At 40.4% G+C, this 15,520-nt stretch overlaps 1 protein-coding gene across 1 annotated transcript in view; it reads right to left on the bottom strand.

Moving 5' to 3' along the window:
• SHC4 (SHC adaptor protein 4) overlaps positions 1-15,520 on the bottom strand; it is a 201,506-nt gene that overhangs the window by 25,472 nt on the left and 160,514 nt on the right. The window contains exons 5-7 of the mRNA XM_077263716.1: positions 15,037-15,090; positions 12,487-12,538; positions 7,027-7,144 (exon numbers count right to left, since the gene is read on the bottom strand). Coding sequence (XP_077119831.1) covers positions 7,027-7,144; positions 12,487-12,538; positions 15,037-15,090 — 224 coding nt within the window. The remainder of the gene's footprint in view (positions 1-7,026; positions 7,145-12,486; positions 12,539-15,036; positions 15,091-15,520) is intronic.

The raw sequence follows: 15,520 nt of genomic DNA, 5'->3' as shown, positions 1-15,520 counted from the left end.
AGTCTGCAGACGCTGTGGAGAGTGATTGCTGCCTGCAACATCCTTCAGCATGACTGGTTTGGCAGTGGGTCAGTAATGGTGTGGGGTGGCATTTCTTTGGAGGGCCGCACAGCCCTCCATGTGCTCGCCAGAGGTTTTCTGACTGCCATTAGGTACCAAGATGAGATCCTCAGACCCCTTGTGAGACCATATGCTGGTGCGGTTGGCCCTGGGTTCCTCCTAATGCAGGACAATGCCAGACCTCATTGAGCTGGAGTGTGTCAGCAGTTCCTGCAAGATGAAGGCATTGAAGCTATGGACTGGCCTGCCCGTTCCCCAGACCTAAATCTGATTGAACGCATCTGGGACATCATGTCTCGCACCATCCACCAATGTCACGATGCACCACAGACTGTCCAGGAGTTGGCGGATGCTTTAGTCCAGGTCTGGGAGGAGATCCCTCAGGAGACCATCCACTGCCTCATCAGGAGAATGCCCAGGCATTGTAGGGAGGTCATACAGGCACGTGGAGGCCACACACATTACTGAGCATCATTTCCTTGTCTTGAGGCATTTCCACTGAAGTTGAATCAGTCTGTAACTTCATTTTCCACTTTGATTTTGAGCATCATTCCAACTCCAGACCTCCGTGGGATATTAGTTGTGATTTATTTTGATAATTTTTAGGTTTTATTGTTCTCAACACATTCCACAATGTAATGAATAAAGTTTTACAACTGGAATATTTCATTCAGTGATATCTAGGATGTGGGATTTTAGTGTTCTCTTTATTTTTTGGGGCAGTGTATAATTTGCACATACAGACATAAACCTTCAGAGGAGGACTCCAATATAAGCTGTTGTATAAGTGCCCAGGAATGCAAAATGATATTCTTTTGGCATCCGTCAGGTCCTTAGGACCTTTTGTCTAAATTCACCATTTGTCCTGTGTGTTTCTCTGATGCATAAACTAAGTGTAGTATAAAAAATGTATGGGTTTGATTCATTATAACTGGCATTGCGCATGACTGTCTTAATCATGGGTGTGCTGGGATGTTCCTAATTCATTAAGAGGCTTAATGAATTTTGCACATCTTACAATGGATATACTACATGCGCCTGTGCCTCAGTCAGAGACAAGACAAAAACTTCTCAGGAATTTTTGGGCACGCTTTTCCACATCCCACGCTTTCTCTGCCTACTTTGTCAGAACCAGACAAAACTGGCGTGAAAACGCCAGAAGTCCTCACATTTTTCCACAACTTTATATTGTGCAAAGATTTTGCTACATTTTAAGGTGTTTTACTCAACAATTTTTGTGCTGTGTTAATGATTGCACAATCGGATTTAAGCCTCTACTAGGCTCATTTTTAGGCTATATCCACACATCAATGTAAGTGTTACCATCTGAGAGAAACTTTCATAGTCACATCAGTTTTTTTTCTCATAGCTTTTTTTTATATACTGAAAGGCCAGGGATAGATAAGTGTATGAAAAACTGTCCAAGTTTCATCCAAAAATACTCAGGACTACTTTAATCCGTTTTTCATACATTTAGTCATCTGTGTACCATCCACGTGTCCATTGTTTACAGGCATGTAACATCTGTTTGATGCAAGTGGGCAATGTATTTTCATACAGCTACATACAAGAATGTACCAATGTACTGATCAAATACAGTTTCCTATGGTAATAATGAAAATGTATTCGGAAAATTTGGATGCCGGATAGTTGTGTGAGGGATACAATTTTTCTCACACCCCTAGACTTGAATGGCAGAGTCTCTTCTGAGACTTGAATGGCAGAGTCTCTTCTGCGACTTGAATGGCAGAATCTCTTCTGAGACTTGAATGGCAGACTCTCTTCTGCGACTTGAATGGCAGAATCTCTTCTGAGACTTGAATGGCAGACTCTCTTCTGCGACTTGAATGGCAGAATCTCTTCTGAGACTTGAATGGCAGAGTCTCTTCTGCGACTTGAATGGCAGAGTCTCTTCTGAGACTTGAATGGCAGAATCTCTTCTGAGACTTGAATGGCAGAGTCTCTTCTGCGACTTGAATGGCAGAGTCTCTTCTGCGACTTGAGTGGCAGAGTCTCTTCTGCGACTTGAGTGGCAGACTCTCTTCTGCGACTTGAATGGCAGAGTCTCTTCTGAGACTTGAATGGCAGAGTCTCTTCTGAGACTTGAGTGGCAGAGTCTCTTCTGAGACTTGAATGGCAGAGTCTCTTCTGCGACTTGAATGGCAGAGTCTCTTCTGCGACTTGAGTGGCAGACTCTCTTCTGCGACTTGAATGGCAGAGTCTCTTCTGAGACTTGAGTGGCAGAGTCTCTTCTGAGACTTGAGTGGCAGAGTCTCTTCTGAGACTTGAATGGCAGAGTCTCTTCTGAGACTTGAATGGCAGAGTCTCTTCTGAGACTTGAATGGCAGAGTCTCTTCTGCGACTTGAATGGTAGAGTCTCTTCTGAGACTTGAGTGGCAGAGTCTGTTCTGCGACTAGAGTGGCAGACTCTCTTCTGCGACTTGAATGGCAGAGTCTCTTCTGCGACTTGAATGAAAATGCATGCTGCGATTTTTTTTTTTTCAGATTGAACATCCCTATGCAGTTCCATTGGCCAATCTGCTGATTTTTATTCAAACTGCACATGTCTATATAATACTCTGATCTGAACAAGCCCTTAAAAACAGATGAAGCTAGAATGGAACTCTGAAGTAAAAAGTCTGTCTTCCTAGTTCAAGCTATATTAATTAGGCCATGTTCACACGTTCAGTATTTGGTCAGTATTTTACCTCAGTATGTGTTAGCCAATATCAGGAGTGCAACAATCAGAGGAAAAGTATAATAGAAACACGTCACCACTTCTTATTTATCACCCACTCCTGGTTTTAGTTTATAAGTACGTAGGTAAAATACTGACCAAATATTGAATGTGTGAATGTGGCCTAAGACATGTCAAACAGATATATAAATGTGGCCATATCTGGCAAATCCACAAGATAAAAATGCATAGACGTGACCAGTAGAACTCTTCTCTGCATCATTCTAGTACATACAGTATAGTAGTTGGAGACAATGCTACAAAGAGTAAAGGACCAATTTACAGCAGAAATATTCCTGCAGTATTGAGAGAATTCCAGATGAGATAGTTATCTTTTAATTTGTCTGGAAAGACAATGCGAGGTCAGAGATAATGAGTGTTTATATCAATGACATTGGAAGGAAGTCTGATAAATCTTGTTGTAGGGAACGTATTTAATCTGCAGAGTCTCTGTTGGTTTTATGCTTCTTTCCCATTACATTGCTTTTATAAATTATTTTATCAAATATTTCTTCCAGTTACATTGTCAATGTCATTTTTTTTGGTAATTGCCACATCTGGTAGATTTCATGTAAAACCCCTTATCATCTTCCATTACAGCATTTTATGGCCTCAAAGGATTTCTCAGTTTCTCCATTATTCTCCTTGGAAGATAAAGTCTTGTTTTATGTGATAAAATACAAACACGACTTATTTTAATTGGCAAACGCTCTGAAACTTCTCAGAGAAGCACTCAGCGGAAACGTCTATATTTTATTTCCCAGAACTTTGACAGGAAAAAAGGCATTTCCTTTCTTTTAACTTGTGCATGTTTTCAATTTGTTCAAGTTCTGGCATATTTTACACAATTGGTAAATTTGCTTGTAGGAAATATACAAAAAAATGTAACCCACAGAAATGAACAGTGTAACGGTTTTTATACTCTAAATACATTTTTTTTCCCTGGGATAAATTGATAACTTCTACTAAACACTAGAGAGATGTTTTCTGACAGAAAATAAGAAATGCTTTGAAGTTTTTATAGAGAACCAGCCACCAGATTCATGCGGCCCGAGCCACTGGTAGCAAGAATCAAGCTCTGGCTGGGCGATTGCTGTCAGTTGTCAGGTATGTTTTATTCTGAAACTCTGCGGCATTTCAAAGTAAGTATACTTTGAAAAACCAGTGGGGACTACGAGTCCTGACTGTCTCCTCTATGGACGGTCCCCGGCCAGGTTCTTCCAGCCAGTCTCCAGATGACTACCAATTTTGGGGACGCCCAACTTTGGACACATAGATTTTCCTATCGTGTGTATTTATTGAGCTGTATTCTCACACTCAATTTGATTGTGATTATCAGCATTGGGGACAATCTTCACATTTGATACATATACTGGGGCTTGAGTCACTGTTATTAATACATTGCATATATTCCTTTTGGATTGTATCTTATATATATCTATAGTCATATGGACTTTAATGGTACTAGGGTTGTTGTATTTTTTTACTTTTAAATGTTTTTATTCACTGTGTGCTTTTTGTGGTCAATAAAGATATTTTGTATATTTTTCCTATATTGAGGTATGCAACTTTTATGCAAAGGTCTTTTTCTTCATACACATTGATATATTTTCTATGCATGTTGCAGCACCCTCTGTTGTGAATTCTGCTTTTGGGCTCCCTCCGGTGGTTGTAGGTGGTAATGCAGTTGCCCCTGAGTTTCGTTCCTGGTCAGGTGTATCTGCTGATTGCAGATCTGACTGGGGTATTTAGGCGTGCAGGATTCATTAGTCCTTGCCAGTTGTCAATTGTTGTTGGGAGGTGTAGGACCTCTGCCTGGTTCCTCCTGCCTTTCTGCCAAATCAGCAAAGATAAGTGTCTGGTTCTTTTTCCCTGTGGCACACATGTTGTGTGCTTCACAATTCAGTGCTATTCTTGCTGGATTCTCTGGAGTGGCAGATATACATTCCATGTCTTTAGTTAGATTGTGGAACTTTTTTTTATTATCTGTTGTGGATATTTTTGGAAGGGTTTTAATACTGACCGCCTAGTTATCTGTCCTATCCTTTCCTATTTAGCTAGAGTGGCCTCTTTTGCTAAATCCTGTTTTCTACCTGCGTGTGTCTATTCTTCTACTCACAGTCATTATTCGTGGGGGGCTGCCTATCCTTTGGGGGTCTGCTCTGAGGCAAGGTAGCATTCCCATTTCCATCTATAGGGGTATTTAGTCCTCCGGCTGTGTCGAGGTGTCTAGGGAGTGTTAGGCACACCCCACGGCTACTTCTAGTTGCGGTGTTAGTTCAGGATTGCAGTCAGTACAGGTTCCACCGACTCCAGAGAAAGTTTCATGCGGCTCCAAGGTCACCAGATCATAACAACCCTCTTTCTAGCTTTCCCATAGAATTTTGTGTCTCCAGATGACTGACATGTCTCTCAATATTAATATAGTGAGAAACGTGTCTATCAAGGGGGTCAGTACGGGGAAAAGCCAGGTTTCCCTTTAAGGATACTGTATATTTTGCCTTGTTGCCTACACAGATACTACTCCTATGGGTATTACAATGGCCGCCATTATTAGATGAATTCTAGTGCTTGTATTTTCTTATGTCTTCAAAGCAGGAAAAATGGGTCAGTGTAAGGATCTGAATGACTTTGACAGGACAAGTTGTGGTAGCTAGGTGACTGGGTCAGAATATCCTTAAACATCTCCTCTTAACAGCATCAATATAGCTGCAACATAGGAGCTGGGCTGCAGTTCAAGGCAACAGCCATGACCAAGGAAACAGCCGTATTGTCCAGCTATATTCAGTGCTTACATCTTAACCGTGCATGAGTTGAAAACAATTGATCGATTGGGGTACGGGGTGTTGGACCTCCACCGGTCTGATGTTGGCCACCTATTCTAGATGACCTTGTATTCTCACATCCAAGAGAAATCGGTTGATCATGTAAATCACACTATGATCAGAGTGTGCTCCGATTCACTCGGATGAGGAGAAGATAGAGAAAAAAATTCTCAATCTTTTCCATTATGTCAGCCTGCGGCAATCGAACTGCACTCAAATGTCACCGAGTGTGGTCCGATGTTTCCCACGCACTCATTGACTTGCATGGCCCAGTGCGATCCGAATATTGGATCAAACTTGGGTATGCAGCGGAAAAAACAGACACGTGCACGGCCCCATAGACTTTATAATAAACGGCATAAACCATATCCACTCTGTTATAATAGTTTCCTTTATATTTATACTTCAATATTTTATATTATCCTCATAATATATTCATAGAATCAGTATTCAAATTCAAGGAATTAGTATTCATCACAATAATCATTATTTTCCACCATAATTTGCAAAATAAATCTTGCCAAATCAGACAAGGTGACTTTCTGGATTTGTTTTCTCATTTTGACTCTCATAGTTGTGGTCTACCTATGATGTCAATTACAGGCCTCTCTCATCTTTTTAAGTGGAATAACTTGCACAATTGGTGGCCGACTAAATATTTTTTTTCCCCACTGTGGGTCATCAATAACAGGAGACCAGACAACTCGTATTAAAACTCATCTCATGTATCAAAAATAGTTCTCTGCACATTACGATAAATCTCGGTGCTGTATGCACAACCATTTTTTGGATTGGTGGAGATGCTGCTTGTCTGTTCGCCTCTGATCATTTATAGTATATCAAAATGATCCGTCATTATCATGAATGAAAGTGACAACATTTGTAATAAGACCCAGTTATAAAATGACATATTATTCCCCATAACATGGCCACTTATAGAGCAAAACCTCTCAATCCTGGTTAATTCCATCTATCCATCACTATCCTCTGTACACTTGTCATGTGCTATAAACAGACAGAATAGGAAGTAGATTTGCTGACCACATTGACAACATTGAAACCTTGCAAATCTCAGCAGTCATATAAAAAGGGCTGAAATCTTTTCAGCTTGATGGACAAGACAGGATATAACACGTGGCATTGTTCTGTATCAAGAATAAAAAACTAATGAGCTAATTATTAATAATAATTTACAATTACAAAGAGAGACTAAAAAGAAAAAGTGTGAAAATGGCAAGTGGCTCCTAGGATTAAGAACCCATCACAATGGCTGTTGGATTGTATCCCCTGCCAGTCGCAAGGTCCTGCCTGACAATGACCGGTCCCAAGGGCCACCTGGAGTCCCCAATCCACATGTGAGGAGCAGCTTTCTGTACTGGGAAATCAATGTAACGCATAGATTACCTCTCTTCTATGAAGGATGGACTCTTCAAAAACTGCTTAAAACGCAGTTCAAACGCCTGTCCGATTGTATTGATCACCTCTTGAGCTTTGCTGTTTGGACATTCCAAAATGTGACAAGCTAGAAAAATGCAAATTGTAAAGAGGTATACATTATATTTCTGTTAGTAGATTGCATTATTTTTCTTGCTAAACATAAAGATATATTTGTAAATGAACATTACTGAAGACCAGCTCTTTAGCTCCTCATAACTGCTTGCCACAATATTTAGAGCGGCTCTCTCAGCTTACACCTGTTCACATTTGTCTTTTTCTCTTTGCAAGTGCTGGTTAGTTTTTTGATAATTACTTGCCAAACATCCTCTTAGCTATGTAGACACTTTTCAAAACTATAAAGGGTGAAGAACTACATTAGCTAAAACAAATAATACATTAGGCTCACCGTTGTAGTCTACTTTTTGGTACAATTTTTGACAAAATGCTTGCAGGTTATGTTTCTGAAATCTCACAATATGTAACTGAAGACTGACATTTTCAGGAAAACACATGCTGTTACTTTATTCACCACTAGATGTCACTGTTTCCCAAGTTTGCCCTTTATGCTTTCTACACTGCAGTGTCTTATGGCAGTTGAAGAAGTCTGAATAGCACCCGCTAGCACACAGCCATTCTGTATATCCTCTGTTTGCTAAGGAATCAATGCACAGGGAATGTCCTCCCTAGAAGTAATGGCTCATATGTACATCCCTACCTAAAGTCCCTGTTGGTATCAACACAAAATAAATGTATAGACTGCAGTGTCCATGAATCTTTATGGGAGTACTACACAAATGCTTACAAATGAAAAGAAAAAGCTCCTTTTTCAATACCTTTATTGTTCAGTTACAAATAACTCATATTTCCCCTTATTACCCAGGACCATCAGGGAAGCCCTGCCCCGAGAATGCTCTTATGCTGACCCCTGCCTCCAGTTGTCCTATGGTATATATACTTGGCACACCCAAGTGGATGTGATGAGAGACAAATTTAATATAATGTGAGATACATACAGTAGTCACAACAAACATTTCGGTCTTTTAAGATCTTCATCAGTGTACTATTAGAAGTAGTAAATGGGTATGCAATTGAACCCACTAGAGTAAAGATGATAATCAATATATGGAGTATGCCAGATGAACTGGTAGTCAGAAGCCAGTTCTGGGCATATCAACATGTCAGATGAGAGGATGTGGCCAAAGACCCGGTATCCACCGCAAGTCTGGAGGGTGATGCATCAAATCACTTGCCACTTACACACTGCTGCTTCTGAGTAGCGGTCCGCTCACACTGCATTATGATCATGAACGAGCGTTCCTTAGAATGCTTGCTTCATGATAAATGTACAGTCGAAACAGGCTGTTGATCACTAGACAAATGAGCTCAAAACACTCATTTGATCGTCAGGTGAAATGATCTTTTGTGCTGGACAATAGATAATCATTCTCGGCAGCACATTGTCCTTTTTGTAAACAGGACCTGGGTTGCGAACAGTCTAGAAATTCCAGGACAGTCCAAAAAATGGGGCACTTTTTTTGCTCTGTCCATACAAAAATGTAAGGCATCTGTGATTTTTTTTTTGTGAAGCTGAAGACACTTATACAGAATTCTTTTACTGTAATTATCATTTTACAGTTCATAGTGAATGTAGATAATATCTTCATATCAGAATTATGGGCTGTAGACATTTATCATTTATAATAAGAATTATTTATTATGGTTTTCCATTGTATCTGTAAAAAATATTGTCTGTCTGTGATTTTTATATAAGCTGTCCAGAAAAAAAAAAAAAAAGTCAAATTGGTAACTCTGAACAGGACTCGTGCTGCCGAGAACAATGCAGCCTATGCGCGCTGAGCAATTTATCACAGATCGTTCAGTGAGTATTTGTGTTAGACTGGGCTATTAAACAACCACCACCATGCAACTATATTGCCGGTCGGTGGTGGTTTACCACTGCACATCATGTCGTGCTTCATTGACGTCTTTATTATTTCTGAAGCCATTTAGAAGTGGCCATGTCACACAATTTAGACTAGTGACCAAATCCATTTCTTGGATGAGGTACAATTTGTCACAATGCAAGCTGCCCAAAAATATAAGCGGATGTCCTGAACCAATGTGCAAAAGCTAAATCTGAGAACTTCACTTTGTATGTCGCTAGAGTTATTTGCAACATTTTTTGTAGGATCAGCTCTCTCTTCCTAAAGTGATGTCTGCGACCATGTGCCATGTACAGGTGCTTCTCACTAAATTAGAGTATCATCAAAAAGTGAATTTCTTTCAGTTCTTCATTACAAAAAGTGAAACTCATATTATATAGAGTCATTACAAACAGAGTGATCTATTTCAAGTGTTTATTTCTGTTAATGTTGATGATTATGGCTTACAGCCAATGAAAACCCAAAAGTCATTATCTCAGTAAATGAGAATACTTTATAACACCAGATTGAAAAATTATTTTAAAATCTGAAATGTTGGCCTGCTGAAATGTATATTTAGTAAATGCACTCAATACTTGGTCGAGGCTCCTTTTGCATCAATTACTGCATCAATACGGCGTAGCATGAAGGCGATCAGCCTGTTGCACTGCTGAGGTGTTATGGAAGCCCAGGTTGCTTTGATAGCAGCCTTCAGCTCGTCTGCATTGTTGGGTCTGGTGTGTCTCATCTTCCTCTTGACAATACTCCATAGATTCTCTATGGGTTTAAGGTCAGGCGGGTTTGCTGGCCAATCAAGCACAGTGATACTGCTGTTTATAAACCAGGTATTGGTACTTTTGGCAGTGTGGACAGGTGCCAAGTCCTGCTGGAGAATGAAATTTCCATCTCCAAAAAGCTTGTCGGCAGAGGGAAGCATGAAGTGCTCTAAAATCTCCTGGTAGACGGCTGCCCTGACTTTGGTCTTGATAAAACACAGTGGACCTACACCAGCAGATGACATGACTCCCCAAACCAACACTGATTGTGGAAACTTCACACTAGACATCAAGCAGCTTGGATTATCTGTCTCTCCACTCTTCCTCCAGACTCTGGGACCTTGATTTCCAGATGAAATGCAAAATTTACTTTCATCTGAAAACAGCACCTTGGACCCCTGAGCAACAGTCCAGTTCTTTTTCTCCTTGGCCCAGGTAAGATGCTTCTGGCGTTGTTTATTGGTCAGGAGTGGCTGGACACAAGGAATGTGACACTTGTAGCCCATGTCCTGGATACCTCTGTGTGTGGTGGCTCTTGACGCAATGACTCCAACATCAGTCCACTCCTTGTGAATCTCCCCAAAATTTTTGAATGGCCTTTTCTTAACAATCCTTTCAAGGCTGCGGTTATCCCAGTTGCTTGTGCACCTTTTTCTAAAATGCTTTTTCCTTCCACTTAACTTTCCATTAATTTGCTTGGATAGAGCACTCTGAACAGCCAGCTTCTATAGCAATGACCTTTTGTGGCTTACCCTGCTTGTGAGGGTGTAAGTGACTGCCTACTGGACATCTGTCAGGTCAGCAGTCTTCCCCATGATTGTGGAACCTACTGAAACAGACTAAGGGACCTTTTTAAACTCTTAGGAAACCTTTGCAGGTGTTTTTATTAATTATTCTAATTTTCTGAGATAATGACTTTTGGGCTTACATTGGCTGTAAGCCATAATCATCAACATTACCAGAAATAAACACTTGAAATAGATCACTCTGTTTGTAATGACTCTATATAATATATGAGTTTCACTTTTTGTAATGAAGAACTGAAATAAATTAACTTTTTGATGATATTCTAATTTAGTGAGAAGCACTTGTATGTACATGTACATTTTCAGATCAAGCTCTGCCAACTCTATGAAGTCTATTTGGTCCGACATCGTAATGAAGCAGCTTGTGTTCCTGATGGAGATATGCAGCAGATGAGGAACCAAAGCTGTTGATAACTGAGCAAAAAAAGAACTCTGTTATTCTGTTTTCCGGTATCACTGCCACTGATAAATCAGATTTCCTGGAGGATATTGGAGACTCTGTTTAGCTTCAGTCTGACTCCTCTATGACTAATGCAGGACATATAGCCACAAAGAAATGATCTTTTTTTCTCTCTTCCCTATCTGTCCAGTATACATTGCTTCATATGTAATGGAATCACACCATTAAGTCCCATCAACAAGGCATGTAGTTGTATCCATCTGTATGTACACTAGATTAAATATATTCCAATGTAAAGTCCCAGACTAATGACATCTCGTTTATTTGTCCGGTATGGCAATATGAGATACTAAAAGAAATATAAATACAGACAGCTGTGTTTGGAAATGGTTAATTTAATGGCTCTGTTTGATTTTACCCCTGTAATATCCTTATTTTCAGCTTTTATTTACGTTTTAAAGCGAATCTGTCACCAGGGTTTCGCTACCTCATCTGAGAGCAGAATAATGCAGGGGAAGATACCCTGATTCCAGCGATGTGTCACTTTCTGAGCTGCTTACTGTCATTTTGATACAATTACTGATTTATCTGCTGCTGTTCTAGCAGTTCTCTGAATGTTAAACTCTGTATAACCCCGCCCACATCACTTATTGGTTGCTTTCTGCCTATGTACAGTGTACAGAGAAAACTGCCAATCAGTGGTGAGGGCGGGATTATACATAGCTCATATACATAACTACCTGGCAGCAAGTTTACTGGTCCTGAAATAATAATCTCCTGCTGATAAAACAGTGATTGCATCAAAACTACATATAAAAAAAAGCCTAGCCCACACACAGGTCACTGTCTCACTTGAACCCTAATAACTGCTAAGGACAAATTATAGCTTCACTGAAGTTCCTCCACATCATTTTGGTTTTCACTGAATGCATTCAAGTCCCTTGGGATGTGAGCCCATTTGCGCACCTATATGTCTCTAACTGGTCCACAGTTGATCTACTTTCTGCAGGACACAAAGTGCATTCCGCTGCCTTGAGCTCTTCCTCTGCAGCTGGCCAGAGATCTGTGTCATCCAGGTCCTCTTCTACTACATTTTTGGGTTGCTCTCCAGTGCCATGAAGTCTCAAGCCCTTAGACCAGTTTCAAACATCAGATTTCCACAGTCTATAGATGTGATCTCCTGTCCAGAACTCAACAAATTACTCATAAGGATTTACAAGGCTTTAGAATTATGGTCAGGAGACCAAGAGCTGATCTGGAAATCATGATCCATACATGAACTGCGTAGCTTGGATGTGTGAAGCCAGTCTTACTGGTTCTTCTATAACTACGGTTGCAGTGCAAATACCATTGCATTTTAGTTACAAGCTGTCCTGTTCTGCTCTTAGCTTACATTGAATCAGCACCAAGGATTTTTGATACTACAAATTTCTTGATGACCCTTGTTTATTGTACAGATCTAATAGAGTGAACAAAGGTAAATGCTCGAGAAGAAAAATGGAAATATGTAATGTATGTCCTACCTCTTTGGTTTACTGGATCTTTAGCTACGTATGCAACATAGTCAGTTGTGTCCTAAAATAATAAATACATTTTCAATGTTAAAGATCCATAGATCGTGCAACTGTTAAAGGAACACTAAACCTAAAGAACAAAGTATAAGAGTTTGTTCACATGTTGCATTTTTGCCACTTTTTACCGTAGTGTTTTACAATTATTAAAAAAAGTTAATAAGAGCTCTAAAATCTCATGCACATGCTGCTCATATTTCGTTGCAGATTTGAAGCGGTTTCATATCTGCTGCATGTCAATTGTTTCAGCATTTTGCAGTGTTTTACACAATGACTGAGAAAAAACACAAAAAAAATGCAAAAATGTGCTCATTTTTTGCCCTTTAATGGCTATTAGCTATTAAAAGATATCAACCACTGAGGACTCAATTCTAAATATTTTTCGATCCACTGGCTAACACGGTACCAAGATATATATCTTTCTTATTTTTTGCAGCATTTTTTCTACCAACACGTGCATATACCCTAAGAGAGTGGTTTACAAAAGAGATGTCCTTAACTCACATGTAAATAGATGTATCAGAAGTTTAACATCCAGGACCCAGAGACATGAGATGAAGTAGTAATCACTGGGACAGACACTTTTCTTGACATTAAAGGCCCCCATACACATGAGGCAAATATGTGCTGAGGAGCATTCATTCGTTGGTCAGAAAACGCTCAAAAAACACATTTTTGGCAGTATTGGCCGTGTTGGATTTTTAGACTAATGATACAGCCAGTATCAATGGAAGTCTTCAAACAGAGGCTGGACAGACATCTGTCTGAGATGGTTTAGTGAATCCTGCATTGAGCAGGGGGTTGGACACGACACTGGAGGTTCCTTCCAACTTCTATGATTCTATGAGTACTTAAGATCGGCCACAAAAAATCCAACATACACAATTGGTCTTTTGAATGATGCCGAACGTTCGTCAATCGACCATCAGTTCACAAGAACAAGTGTTCGTTTCACCAAGACAGCTGATAATCATTCATTATGGTCGGAATCAGATGTTTCAGCCGACATTTACCTGATGTGTTCTGGGGCCTATGTTAGTATTTCTGCTGAAGGACATTACAGTTGGCCTGTTTCCGGCCTCGAATAATTTCATGCAAATAACATTTAACGCATAGAAAGGTGTGATTAGATAATATTTAGGATGTGTCCTGAAAGTAAACGGATACAGACGGATGGAGTGGGTTCTCATGGCGTTATGCAGTATCTGTTCGCTGTCGAATATGTCAGACATATCCATAGTCCCATAGTCACCTGACAGAAGACAAGAGTGTGCTTTTGGCGTCTGTCAGACTGGCACATTTTGTATACGTTTTTTCTTCTGTATGTAAAAGAACAGTCTGCTGTGCTATTCTGACGACACACAGATCTACATCTCTGGACCAGATATCACCACCCTACTAACCAGAATCCCTCAATGTCTATCCGCTATTTCATCCTTCTTCTCCGCTAGATTTCTAAAACTTAACATGGACAAAACAGAATTCATCGTCTTTCCCCCATCTCACGCGACCTCCCCAACGAACCTATCCATTACAGTAAACAGCTGCCCACTCTCCCCAGTCCCACAAGCCCGCTGTCTTGGGGTAATCCTTGACGCTGATCTCTCCTTCAACTCACATATCCAAACCCTTTCCACTTCCTGCCGCCTCCAACTCAAAAATATTTCACGGATCCGTACATTCCTAAACCAAGAATCTGCAAAAACCCTAGTCCATGCCCTCATCATCTCCCGCCTCGACTACTGTAACCTCCTGCTCTGTTGCCTCCCCTCTAACCCTCTCGCACCCCTCCAATCTATTCTAAACTCTGCTGCCCGACTAATCCACCTGTCCCCCCGCTATTCCCCGGCCTCTCCCCTCTGTCAATCCCTGCACTGGCTCCCCATTACCCAGAGACTCCAGTACAAAAGCCTAACCATGACATACAAAGCCATCCACAACCTGTCTCCTCCATACATCTGTGACCTCGTCTCCCGGTACTTTCCTGCACGCAACCTCCGATCCTCACAAGATCTCCTTCTCTACTCCCCTCTTATCTCCTCTTCCCACAATCACATACAAGATTTCTCTCGTGCATCCCCCCTACTCTGGAACTCTCTACCACAACATATCACACTCTCGCCTACCATCGAAATCTTCAAAAAGAACCTGAAGACCCACCTCTTCCAACAAGCCTACAACCTGCAGTAACCACCGATTGACCAAACCGCTGCATGACCAGCTCTACCCTCACCTACTGTATCCTCACCCATCCCTTGTAGATTGTGAGCCCTCGCGGGCAGGGTCCTCTCTCCTCCTGTACCAGTTGTGACTTGTATTGTTCAAGATTATTGTACTTGTTTTTATTATGTACACCCCTCCTCACATGTAAAGTGCCATGGAAAAAATAGCGCTATAATAATAAATAATAATAATAATTCCATACAGAATCATTCAGTAAAAATATATATATATAACGCTATAATATAAATTGTTTTAAAAAAGATGAAATATAATACGTACCGGATCTCCACCAGAAGCGAAAGATATTGATTGCATATGGTGATTTGCAACTACCTAAGAAAATTACAATGGGAAGGTAAAAACCATGGTGAAGTTACACAAGGCCTATATATAATCCAACGTATGGTAATAATCTGAAGATGATGCATATCTTCAACCTCTCCTTATTACCCTCGATGCTTCACTGCACATTATATCCAGGAGTAATTCAGACACCGGCTGGGAGAGGGGCTTATACAACTTTATGCATATTCATATTGCCAAACCAAGGGCAGTCCCTCCGGCCAGAATTAGTGTCCCGTACCTATTGTGTTGTTCCTCCCATTCAATTATCAGTTTGCCTTATTATTCTTTTGTTTGTTTTCAGAACTTGTCCTTTTGCATGTCTGTTACTTCCCCAGAATACTACTCCTGTGACATCATGAATTAACATATACCCAGAAGCAGATATATTTTAAAAGATTATCAAGTTTCGCTTTTTGTT

This window comes from Ranitomeya variabilis, chromosome 5, assembly GCF_051348905.1.
Source record: "Ranitomeya variabilis isolate aRanVar5 chromosome 5, aRanVar5.hap1, whole genome shotgun sequence".
NCBI classification, from domain to species: Eukaryota; Metazoa; Chordata; class Amphibia; order Anura; family Dendrobatidae; genus Ranitomeya; species Ranitomeya variabilis.
The sequence above is the reverse complement of the archived record's forward strand: the minus strand, read 5'-3'. Positions and strand labels throughout refer to the sequence as shown.